Source organism: Eleutherodactylus coqui, chromosome 9 (genome assembly GCF_035609145.1).
Source record: "Eleutherodactylus coqui strain aEleCoq1 chromosome 9, aEleCoq1.hap1, whole genome shotgun sequence".
Classification (NCBI taxonomy): Eukaryota; Metazoa; Chordata; class Amphibia; order Anura; family Eleutherodactylidae; genus Eleutherodactylus; species Eleutherodactylus coqui.
In genome coordinates, this window is record NC_089845.1 from 99,106,175 (window position 1) to 99,128,810 (window position 22,636).

The 22,636-nt window shown below is 42.5% G+C and overlaps 1 protein-coding gene across 4 annotated transcripts in view; it reads right to left on the reverse strand.

Moving 5' to 3' along the window:
* Positions 1-10,403: 10,403 nt before the first annotated feature.
* Positions 10,404-22,636, reverse strand: part of RIMS2 (regulating synaptic membrane exocytosis 2) — a 690,919-nt gene continuing 678,686 nt past the window's right edge. For all 4 annotated transcript variants that reach the window (XM_066578097.1, XM_066578099.1, XM_066578100.1 and 1 more), the window contains 4 exons: positions 21,664-21,776; positions 19,620-19,721; positions 16,513-16,652; positions 10,404-14,963 (listed from right to left, as the gene is read on the reverse strand). In XM_066578097.1, coding sequence (XP_066434194.1) covers positions 14,745-14,963; positions 16,513-16,652; positions 19,620-19,721; positions 21,664-21,776 — 574 coding nt within the window. In that variant the 3' untranslated portion in view covers positions 10,404-14,744. The remainder of the gene's footprint in view (positions 14,964-16,512; positions 16,653-19,619; positions 19,722-21,663; positions 21,777-22,636) is intronic.

Here is a 22,636-nt window from a genome sequence, read left to right on the forward strand (position 1 = left end):
CTTTAACCACTTAAGGACCACGGTGTTTTAGCCCTAAAGAACCTGCTACTTTTTAGTGATTTTACCCATGTGATGGTGCAGATTCAGAGGAGCAGGCCCACAGTCGAGGAGATGGCGGGCATAAAGATCTCTATCATGGTGGCTCTACTATCCCCTCCCTTGAGGGTAGCTTGGGGCCCGTCCAAGTTACTGCTGGGGAATGTCACAGGGAATATGCAACTAGAGGTTACCTTAAATCTTCTCCGTCCTCTGCGGTGAAACTGGTTGCTGAAAATAACTTAGTTCACACACAGATAACTTTTTGGACAAGTCGGGAACGGTCGGTAATGTCCGTTTACTGTAACTTGACAACAGTTCAACAACAGAATTGGCACAGATACAATGGAAGGAGGTGATGCAACAGGGAGTAAACTGGACAATCCACAGTCGAGTTATCTGTGAGATCCCACTCCCGGTGATTCTTTCGCTCACTCTCTGTAACCCTCTACTGCTCCACACTCACACTTCCGATGCTGTCCTTTTGCCAGGCAACGATCCCTCTCTTTGCTCGGTGCTTAGTGGTAGCACCATCACATCCCAGGCGGAATAATCCCGGGCCACACTAAAGGGAATCACTCAGCCTCTTCCATACTTCCACACACAGACCGATACGCCAAATTCTGTGTGCGGGCTGATTCTCTCCAGCTATCCACAACAACCACCACAACTACTCCTCGCTTCACCTTGCAAACACATACAGTATATATCACAAGGTCACATGACATACAACACGATACATTTCTCAGACATAACCCAGATGTTAACCCATCCAGTGAAATACACATCAAATGCATACAACATAGAAGACACTGACAATACCATTGCACAAGACAAACATTTAACATTTATGGAGGGGCCCTGCTATCTCTAGCCCACTACAGTGGTTTTACTGCTTTATTTTTTTTCTTCAGCTACCAAGGTTATTTTTGCTACGTGTTTTTTTTTCCGTGACATATCAGGCTATTTTTAATAATATCTTTTTTTCACATACCTTTTTAAACCTTTTTTTTATTGAGGTAAGTTTTATTGGGGGTAAGAAGTTAAGAGATTTTTTTTTTTATTTATAGTTTATTTTTTAAATTAGTATATTTTTACACTCAAATAAAGTACAGGACTGGGTTCCTCATTTTGTTTTGGCCAATTTGATATACAATTTGCATAGTCTTGGACTACAGGGAGCATATAGCGATGGCTTTGGTTGATGTCGGCGGTGGGTCATTTTCTATATGTTTAATTTTTTTTTTTATTCTGTATTTTTCTTAAACTTATTTTTGTAACTATTTTTTTTACCATCTATGTCCCGCGTGCCGTCATATAAGACCTCTGGGGGTCATTCACATTGTTAATGGCATCCATAGGAGCTGCATCCACAGTTACAGAGGAAAACATCCCCTTGTAGTGACAGTAGTCACTAACAGCTGATCTGGGTCTGCAAAGACTCTGCAGCTCTGCTGTGGCAGAGGGCACCCAGTAGTCACTTTATCGCCGGGTCAAATAGTGGAAGTAACACACTTTCTCTCTGCAATACACAGAACTCATTCAGCATTATGTAGCCTGCAAAAGAGTAGGTAGAAGCAGTTAAAAAAAAACACTTCTATTCTCTCCTTTAGGTCCTCGGCTGTCACTAACAGCTGAGGACCCAACCTGTGGGCAATGTAGCCGGAGCTTTAAACCGCACCATACTTTTGCTATTTACCATGATTGGTCCTTAAAGGGTTAAAACAATGTAGCACTCTAGAAATCTATTATTCTAAAATATAATTGTGTGAGGTTTTGTTTTTCTATTTTTTAATTTATTCTACCATTTTTGAAACGCAGAAAATAACTTATGTTGCTAAAATTTGTTCACATCGGTGATCAAAGGAGGAAAATCTAAAAGATTTAATAAAAGCTGACATGTCATAAATAAATCAAGTACTTTCTAACCATTTTTGGTCAAATTATCAATTTAAGCAGTGACCTTCCAAAGCCAGTGATTGGCTGCAGCAGTTACATGTCCTGGTCAGCAGCTACCAGAGGGGTTATGGAGCAATTTTAAGTGGTTGAAAAACCTCTTTGAAGCCTCCTTCACACTACCGCATGCGTTTTTTACGTTCGTCCGTAAACCGTATTAGCTCATAGATGAACAATTGCCGCGATTGAGTCCCGAACTTTAGCCACGTATTTTCAGCCATTCACATGGGCCGCTGATTACTATCGGCAAAAAAAAAAAAGTAGCGATAAAAACCATCGATGGTTGTAAAATGCTCGGCAAAACCAATAATGGTTAAATAGAGCCGGCTCTCTTCTTTTCCCAGCGTTGTACGCAGGGTAACTCCGTCCCTTTTTTTCTGCTTCCACTGAAGTCTATGGGAGTTTTCTGCATATCTCGGAAAAAGATAGAGCAAGACCTATCTTTTCACGTGTCATATAAAACCAGATTTAAACGGTCGCGTATGTGATATTCTTCCCGGCGTGCTTAAAAATCAATCGGAATCAATACATTGAAATCCAATTCTTCGGATTGTCGCGATTTTTGGGTGATTAAATACGGTCGTGTGAATAAGGCCTAAGTTGTGCTTTGAGGCATTATTTTACAAATAGCTTTCTCCTTCCAGTCCAAGATGTCTTTGGCTGAAGTGGATGAGGATTAGAGATGAGCGAACGTACTTGGTAAGGGCGATTTCGCAATCGAGCACCGTGATTTTCGAGTACTTCACTACTCGGGTGAAAAGTACTCGGGTGCGCTGTGGGTGAGCAGGGGGTTGCAGCGGGGAGTGGGGGGGGGGGGGGGAGGGAGAGAGAGAGGGCTCCCCCCTGTTCCCCGCTGCTACCCCCCACTCCCCTCTGCAACCCCCCGCTCACCCACAGCGCACCCGAGTACTTTTCACCCGAGTAGTGAAGTACTCGAAAATCGCGGTGCTCGATTGCGAAATCGCCCTTACCGAGTACGTTCGCTCATCTCTAATGAGGATCAAAGTATTTGTGCTTGGATTGTAAGGTCCTAGAGAGCCCAATGCAAGGGTATTAATATGGGCCTCCCACCATCGCCCCGCCCTTCTCCTCCTGCCCTCCAGCTTCAAAATTTTTTGAGAAAAAAAAAAAAAAGTTAAACATCCAAGGGTCCATTCACATGGGTGTAATTTCTGTCCGTATTCAATCCACATTTTTTACCGAATGCATACAATAAGCACGAGAATTTGAGAAAGCAAGTCCATGGGAGTGTAAAAAACCCCATAGTGAACATGCATTAGTATCCATATTCACTGCATTTTTTATTTTTTTCGTTTTTTTGTTTTTTTTTAAATACACCCTGTGTTCTGTGGGTTTTGAGAAAAACTGACATCACATGGGCCTTCTTTAAGTTTTGCATGCGTGAAAAATGCATCATGGATGTAAAAACCACATATATGCAGCAAAAATGCACGTACATATGCAGCAAAAATGGCACATTTTTCACTGACAAAAATTATATATGTTTTTGTAAATGAGCCCTTATCCTGCAGGCTGCATGCGCCCATCCAGCTTCTCTACGGTCTCTGCTCACCTCCAGATCCAGCGGTCACATGCACATCTATAACAGTATATGTAAACTGAGAATTGGCCACTTTGGAGGAGTCTCTGGGCCTTTTTGCCCTAATAAACGACAGTTACTCTGTTTCTATAGCAGTCAGCCTCTGGTGAAGTAGAATCATTTGATCGCTCCTTGAGGAGAGGCACTTCACTTAAAGAGTACCTGCACTTACCGGCAGTAGAAGCCGGACCAACATAGCGCTATATGAGTACTATATGGGCCATCTTCAGCTGCTGGAAAGAGCTGAAAACAGATGATGGAGCAGAAGTGCTCCAAAGAGAAAGTGTAGGGACTCTTTAAACAGGTGGCTTGGGCAATGATTCTCAGGGTGTCACTTAATATACGGCTCACTCACCTTCTCTGTAGCCAGCCTGGCTGATCGGTCACTTACTTTATCTCCAGTGCTGTTGAAGGGGAGGAGAACGGACCCAAGAGAAAGTGCAGGGTTCTCTGAAGCCCTGTCTGGTACCGAGGCTGTACTCACTGATAGGGAAATTTCGAATAAACCTTGGCATGCTGACGGGCTCCAAATTAAAGTGATATGACCGGTCATGAGAACGCAGGGACACAGAGATGGTGGTATCTGTGTAGCATTCTGGTTTATTGTACAATGTACTCAATCTTTATAGGATTTTACAAAGCAAGGGGCTTTATGCCAAATACAATTAAAAATACAATTAATATGGGTTTCTTATTATATCAGTTTCTTATCAAAAAAGTGGTTTTCTCTCCCCAGATGTGCAGCCTTGAGATACATCCTCTGACGCTCGGTAGTGAGTTTTGGCAGGACAAGAAACTTTGTGGTGGTCCCAATTAATTTTTCCAGCAACATTAGTCAAGGTGAAATTTATCCTATTTCTAAGTGAAGGTTAGAAACCATACAAATATATATGTGTAGCTAAGGGCTTATTTAGACGACCGTATATCGGCTCGGTTTTCACGCCCGGCCGATATACGGTGTCCTTGTCTACAGGGGGAGGAGGATGGAAGAGCCAGGAGCAGGAACTGAGCTCCCGCCCCTTCCCCACCCTTTGCCACTATTTGTAATAGGAGGGGGCGGAGCTAAATAACGGCTCTTAGCTCCGCCCCTCCCATTGAAAATAGTGGTGAGGGGCAGGGAAGGGGCGGGAGCTCAGTTCCTGCTCCTGGCTCTTCCATCCTCCCCCTGCAGACAAGGACACTGTATATCGGCCAGGCGTGAAAACCCATCCGATCTACGGACGTCTAAATAAGCCCTTAGTATTATAACAGACAAGCAAAGAGACAAAATAGAGTCTTTGTAGTCCATTTTCTGCAGTCCTTACACTGGTGTGGAGGGAGCTGCAGAGTCACTTATTTGGATTTGCACCAGGCTATGTTTACAGATAGGGGTCATCATACCTTATTCCCGTGTTTCAGGCAGCAGGGATACCAGGCTCTCATGCCCGGGGACTGCCGGTCAGGTACGGGGCGATGCTTTACTACATTGTAGAACCCCTTTGGAAGCAGGACACAGCAGGATCACCGAGGAAAGCTTGTGAATTCAGACATGTTGCAATGCATGCAACTTTTATTTATGAACAGTTCAACTTGGCCCGATTCAGCCGAAAATTATAACAGGGAACAAGTCCATTGTGTAGGGTACGGTAACAGAACAAAGCCGCCTCCGACTGCAGATTTTTCAGTAATTCTGATAAGTCCATATGGGACAGAAAATAACAGTGACTCTTAGTGCAACGGCGACACTTACAGATCGCAGTGTTCAGGAAAAGTAGTCTCTCACTTCCCATTTTAGTATAGGCTGTGCACCGCTTCTTGTCCCAACAGATCCCACAGGGCAGGTTCCTCGGGGGGGGGCGCGGATGCACCCATTTTGCATGTCCGCGGGGAAGACCTCCAAACAGCCCGTTGGCAGAAACTGCTCATGTTCCTTAGGGAGGCGCAGCACACACTGGCTCACTTCAATTACACAGCAGCCCGTCAACTACGCCCTCCGTCCAACTCCAGGGTGGAGATAGTGAGGCAAGGACAAAAGAGTGGCCACACCCAGAAGCCCATCCCGCTCTGGAGGCAGGCTTTGTTTTAGCCCTAAAATTTCACTCAACCGAGCATTCGCACGCACGAGTGTGCCCATATTTACAACTGTGTTCACAACTGTCAAGAGGGAGGGGTCCCCTCCTACATCTCAGGCCCACAGACCACAGCTTGTTCACCAGCCCAACTCTCTTCAGCTTCTCTGTTGTCTCAGGCTCACTAACAGCTACATCAGCCTGACTACTTCTCTCCAACACCAGTTGTAGATGAGAGGCTAATACCCGGCAACAAGTGTGCATTGTATTCAAGGAGAGCTATACCTGCAGTACCACACTGTGCTGCAATGTTGACAGCCACTATCTGCTTCCAGTGTTGTCCTTAATGACAGGTCCGGTAATCAGGTGATTGGCTGGACGCAGATAGGGCTAACAACTTTGCAGTGGCCTAGTTAAGTACTACAGGCACAGCTCACGCTGAATTCAAAGGCAGCTGCACTTGTAGTACAAAACTGGGCCGTTGCAATATGAACTGCGCTATCTGCTGAGGATAGGTCATCCATAGTAAACAGCCCAGAAAACCTCTTTAAATAGTCAAACTGCAAGGCTACAAGGGAACTGAACTGCAGAAGCATTCGGGGAAGGTGCTTAACCCCGCCCCCTTCCATTGCAAACAGCCGGAGGGAAGGAGAGCTGGTAAGGGGGAGGGAAAGGCAGGCAACGGCATTGCGGCCTCGGCGTATATGCGCCGGGGTCCATGCTGTCTAAACGGGTGCACAAACGTTAGTTTTTTTTATGCGTTTTTATGAAGACGGCATGTGCGCATAAAAATGCCTAGGGCCATGTGACAGAGACCTCAAGGAGAGACGATACCCCTCCTGATCCACATCATAGGCCTCTCACTAGCCAAGCCAGAAACCTACTGCACACTGATAAGCTGCAAAAACCCCAAAACAGCTGAGTATAGTTTTCTGCCTTGGTTTTCAACTCCAAATCATTGTTTTAAAGACTTGTTTAAAGAGTCTGATATTGATTTAAAGGAATGCTGCCATCCAATAGGTGGCGCTGCAGTGGTATTTTTCCATCTTCCTTATTTTCATATATTACCCAGAGGAGCATGCATGGCCTTATAAGTCTCCTTACTCACCTCCTAGGTGTCTCCACACACCTTCTAGGTGCTCCCATTAAAGAGAAACAGTCCCCCTCCCGACCCCTTTCTTTTTGTGGAAACGCGTTTGAAATTTTACAAGTGTATTTTGCTTATTGACAGGGCTAAGTCCATGTGCAGATCTGCAACACCCTAGTCATGGATTTCTGGCGGAATCCGCTTTCTGAACATTCCCTAAGTCCTCCCTCCCCTCGCATATGTGATTGCAATTGATCATAGATTCCATACTTATCTATCTTCATATCACCGATGATCTGAGCGCACCTTCCTCTCGTTGTTTACGATTTTTAGATTTGGCTGCTGATCGAAGTGGTTATAACTTCCCTGGGAGATTCCTATTTAGCTTTATTTGATTCTTGTGTGGTGCCGTCTAGGGCCGCGCACCTGATGGGGAAGCCCAACATCTAAGTTTAGATTCTGTCCAACACCAACAGCCCCCATAATATATTGGTTTCTGTGTTTACCTTGGTTTCACAAACACTAGTAGCAATTATAGCAACGTTTACACTGAAGTCCTTCTTCAGGTTTGTCAGAGAAGTTGTGTTTTAGATGTGAAGCCCTTGCAACAATTGTTACCTGTATTCACAAAAGTCAGATGATGCAAATTATATATATATATAAATTCTTTAACTTACCGCTGTCATACAAACATGAAATTTGGCACAACCATAATTTAGGTCCTAAATAGGAAAAGTAATGGGGTCGCAATTTGATTATTCAATTCTAAACGCAAAAGTAAGTGACCCCCTATGTAACGTAACCAATAACACACATTTGTACCGCACAAACGTGAAATTTGACAGGACCATTCGTTGCGTCCTAAATACGAAAAGTAAAGGGGGTTGCAACTTCAATATTCAATTCTAAGTGTGAAAAACTGTGCGAAAATCCATGATACATGAGATTCTTTTCTCAGAAACCATAAAGGCTAGGGAAATGATTTGTATACTGAGAGGAAACTACCTCACCTCTGTGTGTATATACTGAAGAGAATCTTCATTACCTCTATGTGTATACACCGAGGAGAATCCAACTGACATCTGTGTGAATATACTGAGCAGAATCTACCTAACCTCTGTGTGTATATACTGAGGAAAATCTAATTGACCTCTGTGTGTATATACTGAAGAGAATATAACCTACCTCTTTGTGTATTTACTGAGAATATAACTGACCTGTGCGTGTATATACTGAAGAGAATCTTCCTCACCTCTATGTGTATTTACTGAGGAGAATGTAATTGACCTCTGTGTGTATATACTGAAGAGAATATAACTGACCTCTGTGTGTATATACTGAGAATATAACTGACCTCTGTGAGTATATACTGAAGAGAATCTTCCTCACCTCTATGTGTATTTACTGAGGAGAATCTACCTCACCTCTATGTGTATATACTGAGGAGAATCTACCTCACCTCTGTGTGTATATACTGAGGAGAATCTACCTCACCTCTGTGTGTGTATACTGAGGAGAATCTACCTCACCTCTATGTGTATATACTGAGGAGAATCTACCTCACCTCTATGTGTATTTACTGAGGAGAATCTACCTCACCTCTATGTGTATATACTGAGGAGAATCTATCTCACCTCTATGTGTATATACTGAGGAGAATCTACCTCACCTCTGTGTGTGTATACTGAGGAGAATCTACCTCAACTCTATGTGTATTTACCGAGGAGAATCTAACTGATCTGTGTGTGTGTATACTGAGGAGAATCTAAGTGACCTCCGTGTGTATGTATATGCTGAGAATATAACTGACCTCTGTGTATATATACTGAGGAGAATATAACCCACTTCTATGTGTATATACTGCGGAGAATCTAACTGACCTCTGTGTGCATATACTGAGGAAAATCTAACTGACCTCTGCGTGCATATAATGAAAGGCTGTAAAGTGCATAAGAAAGCGGCCATGGACTGCAGGGATGGAGCATGCCTTTAAGGCTAAGAAGGGGCTGCAACCTCTGGTCTGGGGGTTATTGTGAATAAAAAGGGGCATTATGTTTAAGGGTAAAAAGTGAGGAGAGTGGGAGGGGTGGCACATTCTGCAGAGGGACGTCGGTACGTGTAGTCTGAGGAGAATCTAACGCTCCTCTATCTGTATACATATTTTATTCGGTGGTTCCTCTGAAGTAACCACAACTTCATAAAATTTTCCATGCGAACAACAGGTAAACACCTGCGCCAAATTAACTCAGGCGAAGCCGGGTGTATCCGCTAGTAAATAATTTGCATATTTATGTCTGATTCTTTCTCTCAGTGCATTAAAGGAATCCTATCATGTCCTATAAGCACCATAAACTAAGTTATGGTGCTTATAGGACAGAGAATGTGTAATCCAGGAATACTTACCTGACTCCCTGTCCCCGGTAGAAATTAGCACTCAGTCAATCAGTTTGACTCTTCTCTATAGGCCCTCTGCATACGGCCATGATTTGTCCCCGTCAAAATGCGCACGGAAAACGAATCGCGGCATGTTCTATTTCTGTGCGGGTCTCGCAGAGGCCTGCACAGAAATGTCACTCCCGACGTGCCGGCTCTGCCCTGCGCATGTGCTGGCTGGGCAGCAGCCGACACATCAAAGAGCAGAGCAGACGCGGAAGAAGGTGAGCAGCACTGGTCACTGCAGGGGCGCGGGTCAGATTCTCGCAGCAGGATCCGACCCGGCTGTCTGCAGGTGGCCTTAGTTAGTGCCTGCACATACACACTGTTCTCTATGGGAGTGTGTACCTTCCCTGAAGAAAAGAGTCAGACTGACTGACAGTCTACTTCCACCAATGACATTCTGGAAACTGGAAGCTGGATAATTATAAAAATCACATCCCTGTACTCCATGTTCCCTGTCTTATAAGCACCATAATTTAGTGTCAAAGCACAGTGGCCTAACATGAAGCAGGTCCAACATGACGTCATTACAGCAGCCTGGCCCATGTGACCCCCGGTGTCAGAACCGGCGCCTTGTCATTCGGCATTGGGCTCCGATGAGTGAACAACCATTTGCTGGTGTGGAGCTTTATTCGGGGAGGTGGTTCTCCCAACTGGCCAATCAGCTATTATTGTAGTGTATATGCTCTGCTCCTTCCTCCTAGAAGTCGACAGTTGTTCTTCTGCATGGTGGAGCTCTGGTCCGGTCCACATCCTCCTGGTGTAACTCTCTATCAGATAAATCTGGTTTTTATACAGATTATTTGTTTTTTTTACATCTGCTTCCTGGTGCCGCTGTTATGGTTTTTCTTATCTATTTGTCACCTCTAGGGACAGTCTAGGTAGCCCCCAGGTTCCAGACATAGCACCGCCCTTGTCAGGGTAATAGCCCCACGTTTAGGCAGGCTCTTCCATATTAGTACAACAGAGTGAGATTTCTCTTTCCCCATTTTTAGTTATGTTATAGTTTTGTTCTCTGAGTTATAACTGCGTGTATTACCCATCCTTTTGAACAACTATTGCAACTGATCCATACTAGGTGTTTTGGCGTTCAGCTCAGATATAATATAGTTCACGGTGCTTGTAGGACGTGGCAGGTTCCCCTAATGACTTGGGCCTTTTAGTTACTCTTCACACCAATATTCACAAATATTCTTACAAGATGTCCAAACCGTGGAAAAAAAACATCGTAATCCAGACGTGTAAAGAAAATGTTTTATTTAAAGTGTTAAATACCACCATCGTAATTAATATGCTTTACATTAGTTGGTGCTCATTTGCAAGGCTAATCTGCCGTATCACTCAACTGTAAATTCCTCTTGCTTTTTTTAAAACGTACTATGTACAAGACTGCAGTAGTCACCGGGATAGTGCGAATACATGACTATACCATGGGCACAGCTGCAGACATCATGTGAAATAAAAAAAAAATACATCAATTTTTTTCTTTAAAATAAATACTGCATAATGATACTTATGTACAAATCTTATATACGGTCTTGTTCTCCCTATAAAAATTAGAAAGAAAAAAATGCATCTTGGGATTTTTTATTTCCAGAAAATAACATATTACACTGCATTATTTTCAATACCAGAAATGTTTGTTGTTGTTTATGATATGATGATACTGTAGATGGTACTAATATATATATATATATATATATATATATATTTATATTTCATGTTGCTGGTTCACAGCCATCTAAATTGACGTTATTAACTTCATGAATCATATTCTGTGTGGTAATCTATCTGCCTCAGTATACAACTACTTCAGTTAAGGGGCAATTATATGGTTGCCCCTGGAAATTACACTGATGCCTCATTTCTCAAAACTGTAACAGAAAAACTGGCCTTGTAGTTCATAGTAACGAATCAGAAGTCACTTTCACTTTCCACAGAAGTTAGAGGGGGATAGTCTGAGTTAAGAATACCCATCACCTGGTTCCCCATGCCTTAAAATAGCAAATCAGCGGTTACTCAACTCCTTACCACCCGCCGCTCGTCCCCCGCCGCCAGTCTCTCCGTGACGTTACTTTACAGGCTGCATACAAAAAAGCTGCAGCAGACAATGACAGCACTCAGCAATCATGGGTGTCATTAGCTGATACAGCAGGATTACAGGACATTGAATGGTCTGCAAACAAAGACAGCGGAGACCAGAGCCAGTGGCGGGGAACGAGCAGGGAGTGAGAAGAGGTGAGTAACTGCCGACTAGTTATTTAAACGTATGAATGACCCCCTGACAGTGGTTTCCTTAACCTGGACAACCCCTTTAATAAAAGAAAGCTTTTCTTGTTGCCCATAGCAACCAATCAGAACCCAACTTTCCTTTTTCCACAGAAGCTTAAAGGGGTTGTGTGAGAAAAAAAAACTATAACAGCCGGGAAGGCGATAAAACAACAGAGATGGCTTACTCACCCGTCCTCAGCCCCCTGGGACCCAACTCCTGAAGCCCAGCCCTATCCTCTGCTGCCAGGTGACTGCTGCAGCCAGTCGGAGGCCGCAATGACACCTCCCCAAACTCCTGGCATCATGGGGCCCAGGATGTGAGTGCTGATACCAGAAATTCTGAAGGTGATGCTGCAGTCTCTGATTGGCCACAGCAGTTATCTGACTTCCGGCGGCTGTAAGCGGTGGACGATGAGAGCCAGTCAGCTGGGGGCTGAAGAAAAGTGAGTATGTGTTCTTATTTTATCACCTTCTCATACAACTTCTTTAATAAATAAAAGCTAGTCTTGTTTCCCAAAGCAACCAATCAGAGGTCGGCTTTCATTTTTCCATAGCAGCTTAAGAAATGAAAGCTTAGCTGAGCTCCGATTGGTTGCTACAGGCAGCAAGGCCTGATTTTATGTCAGTTTTGATAAATGAGGCCTATAATATTTTTGTTTACAATTTTTTTTGTTTTGTTTTTAATTTTCGCCAAATGCTACTAGTGGTGGGGGGATGGGATAAAGTGTATTACTAATACAGGTATTTTTCCATGAGCTGTCACATTCAAATAATCATCATTGCTGTCTATGTGTGTGCTTGCGGATGTGTATCTTCATATACACACATTCTTATGCATAAACACATATATAAATATGCCTATTCACATTTGTGTACGTAAACACAAACTTACATGTAAGTATACCGTTATGTCTGCATATAAACAATTTACAGTATATGCACATAAAAAAACAAAAAAATTCTATGTGCATTTTATGTCACTCTATTGTTCATCATGGGAAGAGGTAGAGAAACTATGACTCTCCAGCAGATGTGGAACTGTACTCTTCGATATGCCTCAACACCCTATGGCTGGTATTCTGGGACTTCTAGTTGCACAACACCTGGAGAGCCACAGGCTACCTGAAAATTTGGGAAAATAGGAAAAAAAAGGCAATATCATATTTCATCGGTATACGCCGGTGAAATATATCTAATATATACTTCAAATTTCAAGTTGCAATACTCTCAACACACCCAAACACATATTTTTGGTATCCATCTTAGGAGGGAAATGAACAGGGATGTCCTACAGAACTCAACAAGTTGTGTTCCCAAGATTGCGGGTCCACAAATATGGCAGCCAGAGCCCCGGTGGACAAAATGTTCTATATATTAATATATATTTCTATAACAACCTCACTCTTACTTAAATGTTATGCGTGCCCTCAGCCAGGCGGACGAATAGTCGTTTCCGGCCAAGACACCGAGTGAACTGTCCTTAGTAACAAAGCGTTGGAAAAGTTCGACCTTTCGTAGCACTGAAAATTAAAGCGCAAGTAAAAACTTCACCTGGTATGATACAGAACTCTGACAAAGTGCAAAAAAGGGCGTCCGTTCTTTAAAAATAGTGGATACTATAATGTTCCATGGAAGGAATTTCAGTTTTAACCCTCAAGATAACAATGCTCGGAGCTGACAAAGAATTTAAAGAGGTTTTTTTTTTGTTCCGAAAATGGCCACATCATTGTAATATTTATTTTTTTCCCATTAAGACTCAATTGGATGGTGAAAAAAAATCGTTACCATGCACTGTACAAGATATTGCAAAAAAGTTCAAATATCTTCTATATCAAATACATGCTGAATTACCTTAGGTATTCTCAAGCCATGTTGCAAAAATAGTTTTCAACATGCTTGAAATAAAGAAAGGTTGCTATGCAATGGAAGCCAGGAGGCTGGACGCTTCCATTCTCGACGGTCAAACTAGGTGTTTTTTTTTTTTCTTTTGTCAAAGAATTCAAGAATGCAGGGTAAAAAGTCTGCAAAACCTTCTTTCAAACAAAGGCTAAAAGGAGCAGTCATGGCACACAATGGGCAGGGAGGTAGGGGGGTAAAGAGATCAAGGTGTGTACCGTTAACAAACCCTTAAACAATGGACTCCGAAAAAAGGCCTGGGAGATACATGGGACTGAAGGACACAATGCAAAAAATTTAGGGACCATTGGGCGAAGACATGAGACATGTACAATTTGCACATAATGTTAAACTTTACAAGGCTTGGAACCTTTCACATTTAAATAAATTGTATATGTTACATTTATTTCTTGTCACATAAAGAGAATTTTTTAAATATTTGCTAGAAAGAATTTTGTTGTTTTTTTTCATTTACCATGTTAGTATACGTCTGCCAAAACACAGACCAGGATTCTTGGTATGGTTTTTTTTTTTGTTTGTTTTTTAAGAATGAGAAACGTGGTTTGTCTTTGTTTCACGCTGTTGCATTCTCTCCCCTTTAAAACCATGCACTAGTGAAATTTTTGCTCTGTTTAAAAAGAATAGAAATTGTTGAAAATGGCTGTAATCTTTTTGGTAAATTTTTTTTCTTCATTTTTTTTTTTGCAAGTTGCAGCCCAAAGAAAATAATTTCAGTGTTCAAGTTAGATCCGTGTCCATGCAAAATGAAGATTAAAAAAATAAATCAACCAAAAAGTTTAGTTCTTTAATTATGGAATAAACCACGGACAAAAAAATCTTCCCCGGAGAAAAATCATCATCTTAATGGATTTCTTGGATGATTACTTATAGGCCAGCTTCTTCAGGCTTTGGGCCCATGTGTACTTCCACCATGTTCATCCTGAATAACACTGGTGTTCTGTCCTACGCCATCTTCTTCCACCGCTTACTTAGAACGATTTCTTGGGTGGGTTCCCAGTCCTTGGGGGGCGAATACAAAAAGAAAATTTTGCAACAACGTGATATGCCAACTGACGATGACTTTCGTTGCAATGAGACATTTCTTGTTTGTTTGTTTTTTCTAGTGTCAGTAATCCATGGCTTCAGATTCGACTTAGAACTGAGCTTCACCGATCTCCAAACCTGTTGGTTAGCTCCACTCCACCTGAGAGCCTTCTATAGCGCACAATGTGTGCAACTTCCACTGAGAACACAGGATCGCTCCTTATCCCTAGAAACAGGCTCAGAGGACACAACATTAAGCATGCAGTGTTTACCAGGGTGTGCGACCTGTCAAGATTTTGATTTCTTGTGATTTTGTTGTTTATCTTTTTTGAAACGCTGGTTGCAGAGACAACAGTTTTTTTCACAGGTGCTATGACCGAGCATAAGAAGGTCCTGTGGAACTTTCCAGAGATGACTGGGATGCTCTTCGGGTTAAAGGAGCTAACGTTGGGTCTACTAGAGAGGAAGGGGGAAACAGTTTAAACCATCCAATCACCATATTGGACAGGTCCAGTTCATCTAATAGTATCTGTGCTACACCCATAAATGACTTGTGATCCATACGTCCATAGTCGCCCCAAACAATTATCTGTTGAAATAAAGCAGAGATGATGTAGATGAGATTAATGTCCATAAATATAAAGAAGCTTGGAACAATTGTGAGTTCTACAAATACAGGGAACCCTTATTGAATCATCATTTGGCCTCGCTGTCTACTAAGCAACAAAGGATGTGGAGAATGGGTGACATATTTAGTATTCTAATTCTTTGTGAAGATCGTCATGTGTTACGGTGCTGTTACACGGGCCGATTCTCTCGCTACTGCCAAAGGATTGCTACTATGGAATCAATGATTGTTAATGCAGTGTTTCATTCCCACACAGATTGCATTTTTCGGTAGCACATCTCCCTGTTTACAGAGAGATTTGCCTCTGGTGAGCATGGCCGGGCTTAGCTATGTGCAAACCGGTTGGTTGCACAGGGCCCTGGTCACTTGCTTGTATGAGGGGCATCAGGCAAGAGTAGGCTGCGAACAATTGTCCCACATGGGTCCGCCACGCCAGATGATCATCTTCCTTCCAGCGTCTTGTGGAGCTACATGAGCCATCGTTCTCCTGGCTCTTCGCCTCTGATTTTCCAAAGCACCGAAGTGAGCTTATCGACATCCACAAAACACAATTACCTAGTTGTGCTACTGTACTTTTGTTTTGAGCCTGGTTCTAGTATTGTATCTATATACTGAGGTTGGTTTGTTCTGTATGTTATGACTATGGTTCATGTGCTGTATTTATGTTATGATGTTGCTTCTGGTGCTGTATTTATGTACTGACCTATGTTTCTGGTGCTGTATTTATGTTGCAACCTTGGTTCTGGTGCTGTATTTATGTACTGACCTAGGTTCTGGTGCTGTATTTATGTTACAACCTTGGTTCTGGTGCTGTATTTATATACTGACCTTGGTTCTGGTGCTGTATTTATATACTGACCTTGGTTCTGGTGCTGTATTTATGTTACAACCTTGGTTCTGGTGCTGTATTTATATACTGACCTTGGTTCTGGTGCTGTATTTATATACTGACCTTGGTTCTGGTGCTGTATTTATATACTGACCTTGGTTCTGGTGCTGTATTTATATACTGACCTCGGTTCTGGTGCTGTATTTATGTACTGACCTTGGTTCTGGTGCTGTATTTATATACTGACCTTGGTTCTGGTGCTGCAGTTATACTATGAGTTTGGTTCTAGTGTTGTATTTAAACAGATAACGCTGTCAACATTTCAGTGCCCAAGGCTGGTAATGCAGGCCCATTTCCCATCAAATTGAATGGTATCTATGACTGTAGTACCAAACCAGGACACCACAATTTGTACAGAACTATCTGTCTTTCTGTGCTATCTGCACTCACAGTGGGCCTGGCAAACATTTGATCATATGGGATCCTAAGCAGCGGACTCCTGCCAATCACGGTCATAAATAGTAAAGTTCCAGACAACCTCATTAATTATTGTGTTTAGGGGAAAAATGGCTTCCTGATCCTACCCTTATAGCCCTGAGATAAGAAAAAATTGGGAGGCAGGAAAACAACTAAACTGGGCAAAAACGTTAATTTCAACATTTCTTGAATAAAAGCTGTTACCTGTAAGACCTTTCCTTGCGGTGATTCTTCAAAAGATAACAGCTGCTGGTATAAAGGCTCCAGCGTTTTTCTTGCTACTTTTGTTTTCTTTTTGGCTATGCAGACTCCATTTTCCAAGAGATACACCTTTACATACGGTGCTATAAGGGGACAGACAGACAGAAGGCGCGGCGTTAGGCCGGGTGCACGCAGTATAAAAGATCGCTCAGTAGGCAGCATGCGAGAAATGACACAGCAACATTTATCAGGTTGAATAATGACATTATCATAATTTCTCATTTCCAGTTGGTATACAAAGTAAATGATAGGACAGCGAGAGATTCATTAGCTAAATATATTCAGAAGATGTCAGAGCTCAGAGGATAAATGTGGAGATTATCCTGACAACAAATAACTAAGTCAATTAATTACAGAGAATTACAGCATGTTTGCAATCTGCTGAGGCCTCTGGTAGTTTGTGTTCTGTAGCTGTCAATCGGATGGTAGATTCTGCATTATTGGTAGTTACAATTGCTGTCCTGCTAATCTGTAGCTACAGTGCAATACAATGCTAGTCATTCCTAAAGGTAGACATAAACCTGAAGAAACACCTCAAGGGGACCACATTTCACACCATCTCTGATGCCATGGCTGCTACGGATGACTGGTTTGAGGCACAACCGAAATCCTTCTTTTTGCAAGGCTTACAGAGGTTGGAATACCGATGTAAGAAGTGTGCTGACATCAGTGGGGAGGATGTGGAATAAATGTAAAGCTTCATCTTCCTATCTCGGTACTTTCTGGGTAAAGCCAAAGACTTATCAGCAGTCCCTCGTATAAAGGAGGGGAATCACACAGGCATATCCCAGTAAAGAAACCACCAGATGCCACCAGGTGTAGAGCTGACAATGGGGTATGGTGGTGGGATGTCACCTGACTACCAATCAGTATGGGGTATCGCAACACTTTTGGACCCTCCAAAGTCCACTGTTGGCAATGGTATTAAAACCATCTGGTGTGTGTGGTGCAGCCACGTTCAGGGAGACCCCATAAACTGACAGAATGTGGATAACGAAGCTTTATACAAGCTGTGCAGAACTGGCCATAAAGAACTGCATGTGAAGGGTTAACATGGCTGACATCACAGCAGTGAATGCACAGCAGCGCCTGCGATGATGTTTGAAGCGTCGTTGTTTGACTGTGTTGTGGACATATGAATCACAGTACATCATCTACGATCAGATGGCCGCACTTTGGTTGCCAGGAAAGCAGTTTCTACGTGACTGCATCATCCCTACAGTGACGTTTGGAGGAGCCTCTTTTATGGTATGCGGGTGTTTCTGCTGGGAAGGACTAGGATCATTGGTTATAGTGATGTCCACCCTCAATGCCAATGGATACAGAGACATTCTGGACAATGTGGCATTACCTACCTGTAGCAATACTCTGGTACAGCGCCATGTCTCTACCAACGTGACTGAGCCCCATGTCCTACAGCACGCAATGTTGAGGTTTGGTTTGAGAAGGAGAACATCTGCAAACTTCATTAGCCAACCGAAAAACCAGATCTCAATCCTATTGCGCATCGTTGGGATGAACTAGAATGCTGTATCCGTGTACGCCCAACACTCCCATCATTCCCCCATTATTACCTGAAGAACGGAGGCCAATCCCTCCTGACATTTCTAGAAATTTAGTGGAAAGCGGCCTGGGAGGATGACTGCAGTCTTTGGCGGCTCAACACCACAGTGAAAAATGGGAATAAAATTGAATTTCATCCCCAATATGTTTGTCAACATAGTGTATCTGACAGAGGTGATTAGGAAAGTGCGTCCTGACAAGGGCCTGGCTTTAACATAGAAAGGTTTTTAAGGAAATTAAGTTTTAATACAGAAACAAATATATAAATGCTTGTTGCACCACGATTGCCACAATGTCATCTAGAAGTGTAAAGCTAGAGACGCTGTAACCTCGCTCCCTCTATAAAACCACATCTTATTGAAATTGTTGATCCGAGCAGATAGCACGCAGAACAACGGAAGCCAGAGTTTAGCAATTAAGCACATTAGTGGGAGGGGGCTTCATGTATCTCTCCTGACCTTGTGGCTACCTGTATAACAAATACATTAATGTGCTGAAAGAATTACGGAATCGTGCCGCAGTATGCAGCCAAATCCGCAGCTGCGGAATCCCACTTAAAAGTCTGTATTTTGATGCGTAAGCGCAGGCAGATTTTAAGCCGTTTTCAATTCCGTATTAAAATCCGAAGGTAGCCTGCAGATTTTGGTGCGTAATTTAATGTGGCTTGTGGTGCGTCGTGCGCTCTATTCCATCCCATGTGAAAGGTCCCCAGTAATAAAATGAGTTATCCAGGAACCAACACCCTAGTGAGAACTCAGAAACACGGACATTGCCTGTGTCTCTGTTCTTTCCCCCTGCTTCAAGGGTTAGTTTGATTTGAGCCCACAGACCAGACCTTGTCACAAAGTTTTGCAAGTTTTCTATGCCAGAAAACTGGCGTAAAACCTTCATAAATGTCCCCCTTTGTGTTTCAATTACTCCTCGTTTTCAAGAGCTTTGTAAGCTGTCAAAGGGCTTGACACGCCTTATGACCAAGTTCTTCTCACAGATGAGGATTTGTTATGATGCTTACAGTCTGGGCAATCCTCTGTGAGCTAAACACAGTGACAGTCCAAATCTCTCTTGCACCGGACACCAGGTTGATTGCAGACACATTGTGACGAACTGTCAGCTGTTTGAGCAGGACTAGACCAGAAAAGCTTGAAACCCACTGGATGCAAACAAGAATGTTTCCAGTCACCTCAGCAAGATCCTATAACTTTTAATGATAAGCGTAAACTCCTATATACCTAATAGCTGAACAACCCCCCTTTATCGTCATATATGAGATACATAGTAAGAAATCCTAACCCAGCATGTGCCAACACTCTGCTTCTGACCACAAACCTATAGTTTTTTGGACTGATAGACAATAGATGTGTTTCATCCCAATCTCACTTTTAAAATGTTTACAATGTAACAAAAATTGCAAATAAAGTAAAAATTGCCATATAAATGACACTGAGCCGATGTTGGTTTCTAGATTGCTCCGTAAATGTTGGTATCACCTGGCAGTGTCTTTGATCCTGGTTTTACAACGAGACCCCGAGCTCTTATAACCTCCACTTCTAATTGTCCCTTCTTGTCCATCATGCCAACCTGGATATCACCTGCAAGAGAGACAAGGATGACAAACCTTTAATCTGAATTACTTTACTGCACAATTCAGTGAAATACAAACAGTTCTACCAAATGACTCAGATGATATTGAATACTTAGTGGCTTCAGGGTACATTTCCATGTTACTTCTCAACAAGTCAAGTACATACATAGGCTTCATGATTCAAAGTTTTCCAATCGCTTAGAGTGGCCATTAAATATACTCTATCCTACCAAAAGTAATTGGATATCGGAGCAAGGATCAAAAGTAGTATTTATTTCCATATGTTAATACTTAGTGGGGCTCTGTTGGCCCTAATGACATTATATACTCTCCATGACATACTTTCTACTAATGTCTCATACACTTCAGCTTGGTATTTCCCTCCATTCCTTCTGCAAATGTCTGGCAAGTTCTTTTAAAGATGATACATCTTTACACAATGGTGGAAGGATTGACGTCATTTGACAGTTGCGCAATGGAAGAAAAGTCTATGGAGTGACAAATCACGCTACTCAATCTTCACATCAGATGCATGTACCCGGGTGTGGGGGATGATGGGGAATACTTTTTGCCTGACTGTTTTGTGCCAACAGTTAAAGAAAGCCCTTGTCCTGGATAAACAAAGATGGTAGAATTGCTTCTCTGGCTACCTGATGCACTAGTACACATTTTCAGTCACACCACACCTGCTTTGATTAACCAGTGCTACCTGCCAATGCATACTAGGGTAGTCAGAGACGCAGTGTGGTCATCTTTGTTTGTCCACGACTAGAGGGTCGCTTTAAGTACAGCGGACGTTCTGTTATGGTCACGGGATGTTTTTACGTGGCACAGTCTCAGTCCGTTGGCTGTAGTGACAAGAACCATGAACACTGAGGTGTACCATAAAATTGTAGACAATAATGTGCTGCAGACAATGTGGCAATACTCTGGGAATGGTCAGCAATACTTGCAATAAGACATGAATCTTGTCACAAATCCAACGCTGTTGTACATTGGTTTGAGGACATGCATGTTCCATGATTGGACCGGATGCACAGAGACCCGACCTGAACCTGACTGAGCATCTTTGGGACAAACTGGAATGTTGGGCCAGGAAATATGAACAGTGTCTATAAGTTGGTGCTATACAAATAAAGATTATTATTATTATTATTATTATCTTTAAGAGAACTCACCAGATGTTTGCAGGATAAATAGAAATTCCAGCTGAAGTGTATCAGACGTTAGTAGATAGTATACCATAGAGAGTATCCAATGTAATTAGGGCCAACAGAGCCCCACTAAGTATTAACATATGGAAATACATGCTACTTTTGACTCTTGTTCAGGTGTCCCAAAACCAGAGGCTCGTTTTAATATTGAAGACAGAAACTCAAAAAACTACTGTCAGGGGAAATGTGGATGTGTGGTCCACAACAATGTGAGATCGGCTTTTATTTTTCTAGTGTAATTCAGATGATAAAAGCAGTGACTTGATTGGCTGCTATTTCGAAAAACCTCCATTATTCCTTTGCATTACCCCAATTAGGGTCCCTAAATGACAGAAAATGTAGTGCTCACCGGTCCATATTACAGAGCTGTGAGTAGAATCTGCAAGGAAATACCTCCATGTGCAGCTGTATAAGGTCAGAGGCACAGAGAGTTGCACTATGGGCACACAGCAGAGCTGTAAACCACAGATTAGTAACACAGCAGTGTGCATTGGCCTGTAGTCTCAATGTACATATTCATACCCACCTTGGACCCCTGTATCTAGTACATTATATCATCCCTAGTTAGATCTACAAACGTAAGAAGAAAGGCTCGCTAAATACCAGCATCACACACAGTAATTCCTGCATTCTTCAGTGCATTATACTATCATTGTGAATACGCATGATGTAATTCCAGGTGTAGCGATCTTTAGGATGTTCATTATGCATCTTTGAAGAAAGGTAAGAACGTACCCATAGAAGGAGTAGCTAAGGTCTGTCGTCCAACTAATTGTGCAGGACCAAGTCCATCGAGGAAATCGCTGAACTGACTGTCAGACCCCAACCGTACTCCGGGAAATATTAGGCTGTGAGAAAGACAAAGATCATCATTAAAACAATTAAAGTACAAATGTAGCAGAATCTGGATTATCACTCGTAGCCACGCTGAATTTATGAGTTCTTCGACTGTATTTTAAAAGCTATCTTAAATGGAAACTAACTTTTCCAACAACTTATGTGCCAGTCAGTTTGATAATGAGGTTATGTCTGTGGGTGTATAACAGACAGTTAGAGAGCAGAATCTCTGCAGTTCTCAGTGTAAAGTCTGCATAACACAGTACAGCAGCAGATCCCCCCACCAGGCCTGAGAGGATGGAGAATCAGATTCACACCCTTTAGAAGGGAAAATGTGAAAATACAGGATACAAGTCATAAAATGACCAGATTTGAACCTAGGACCCCAGCACTGTAAAACAACAGTGCTAACCACTGATCCACATCCCCACTTTCTTTCTTTTTTATGAGATTTGACGCAAAACATGTTTTTGGTTTGTTCAACACTAATTATAACGATCTTTGGATCCAGAAGTTTAACTTAAAGCTCTTAAGCCCTATGCAAAACCTGTAACAGGACTCACTTACCATGTGATATTTATTATACTGGTGTCTTCTTGTGATGCAAAGGGGTCCAATGGCAACTAATACTTCAAAATATGCTATAAAACTACAATGGCCAATGAAAAACCACTCTACCACAGAATGGTATTCATCACATACACTCTCATGTTAGTGATTAGAGATAAGCGAGCGCACTCGCTAAGGGCAAATACTCGAGCGAGTATTGCCTTTTGCGAATACCTGCCCGCTCGTCTCAAAAGATTCGGGTGCCGACGGGGGTGAGCGGTGAGTGAGTAAGGGGGAGAGAGAGATCTCCTCCCCCCCCCTA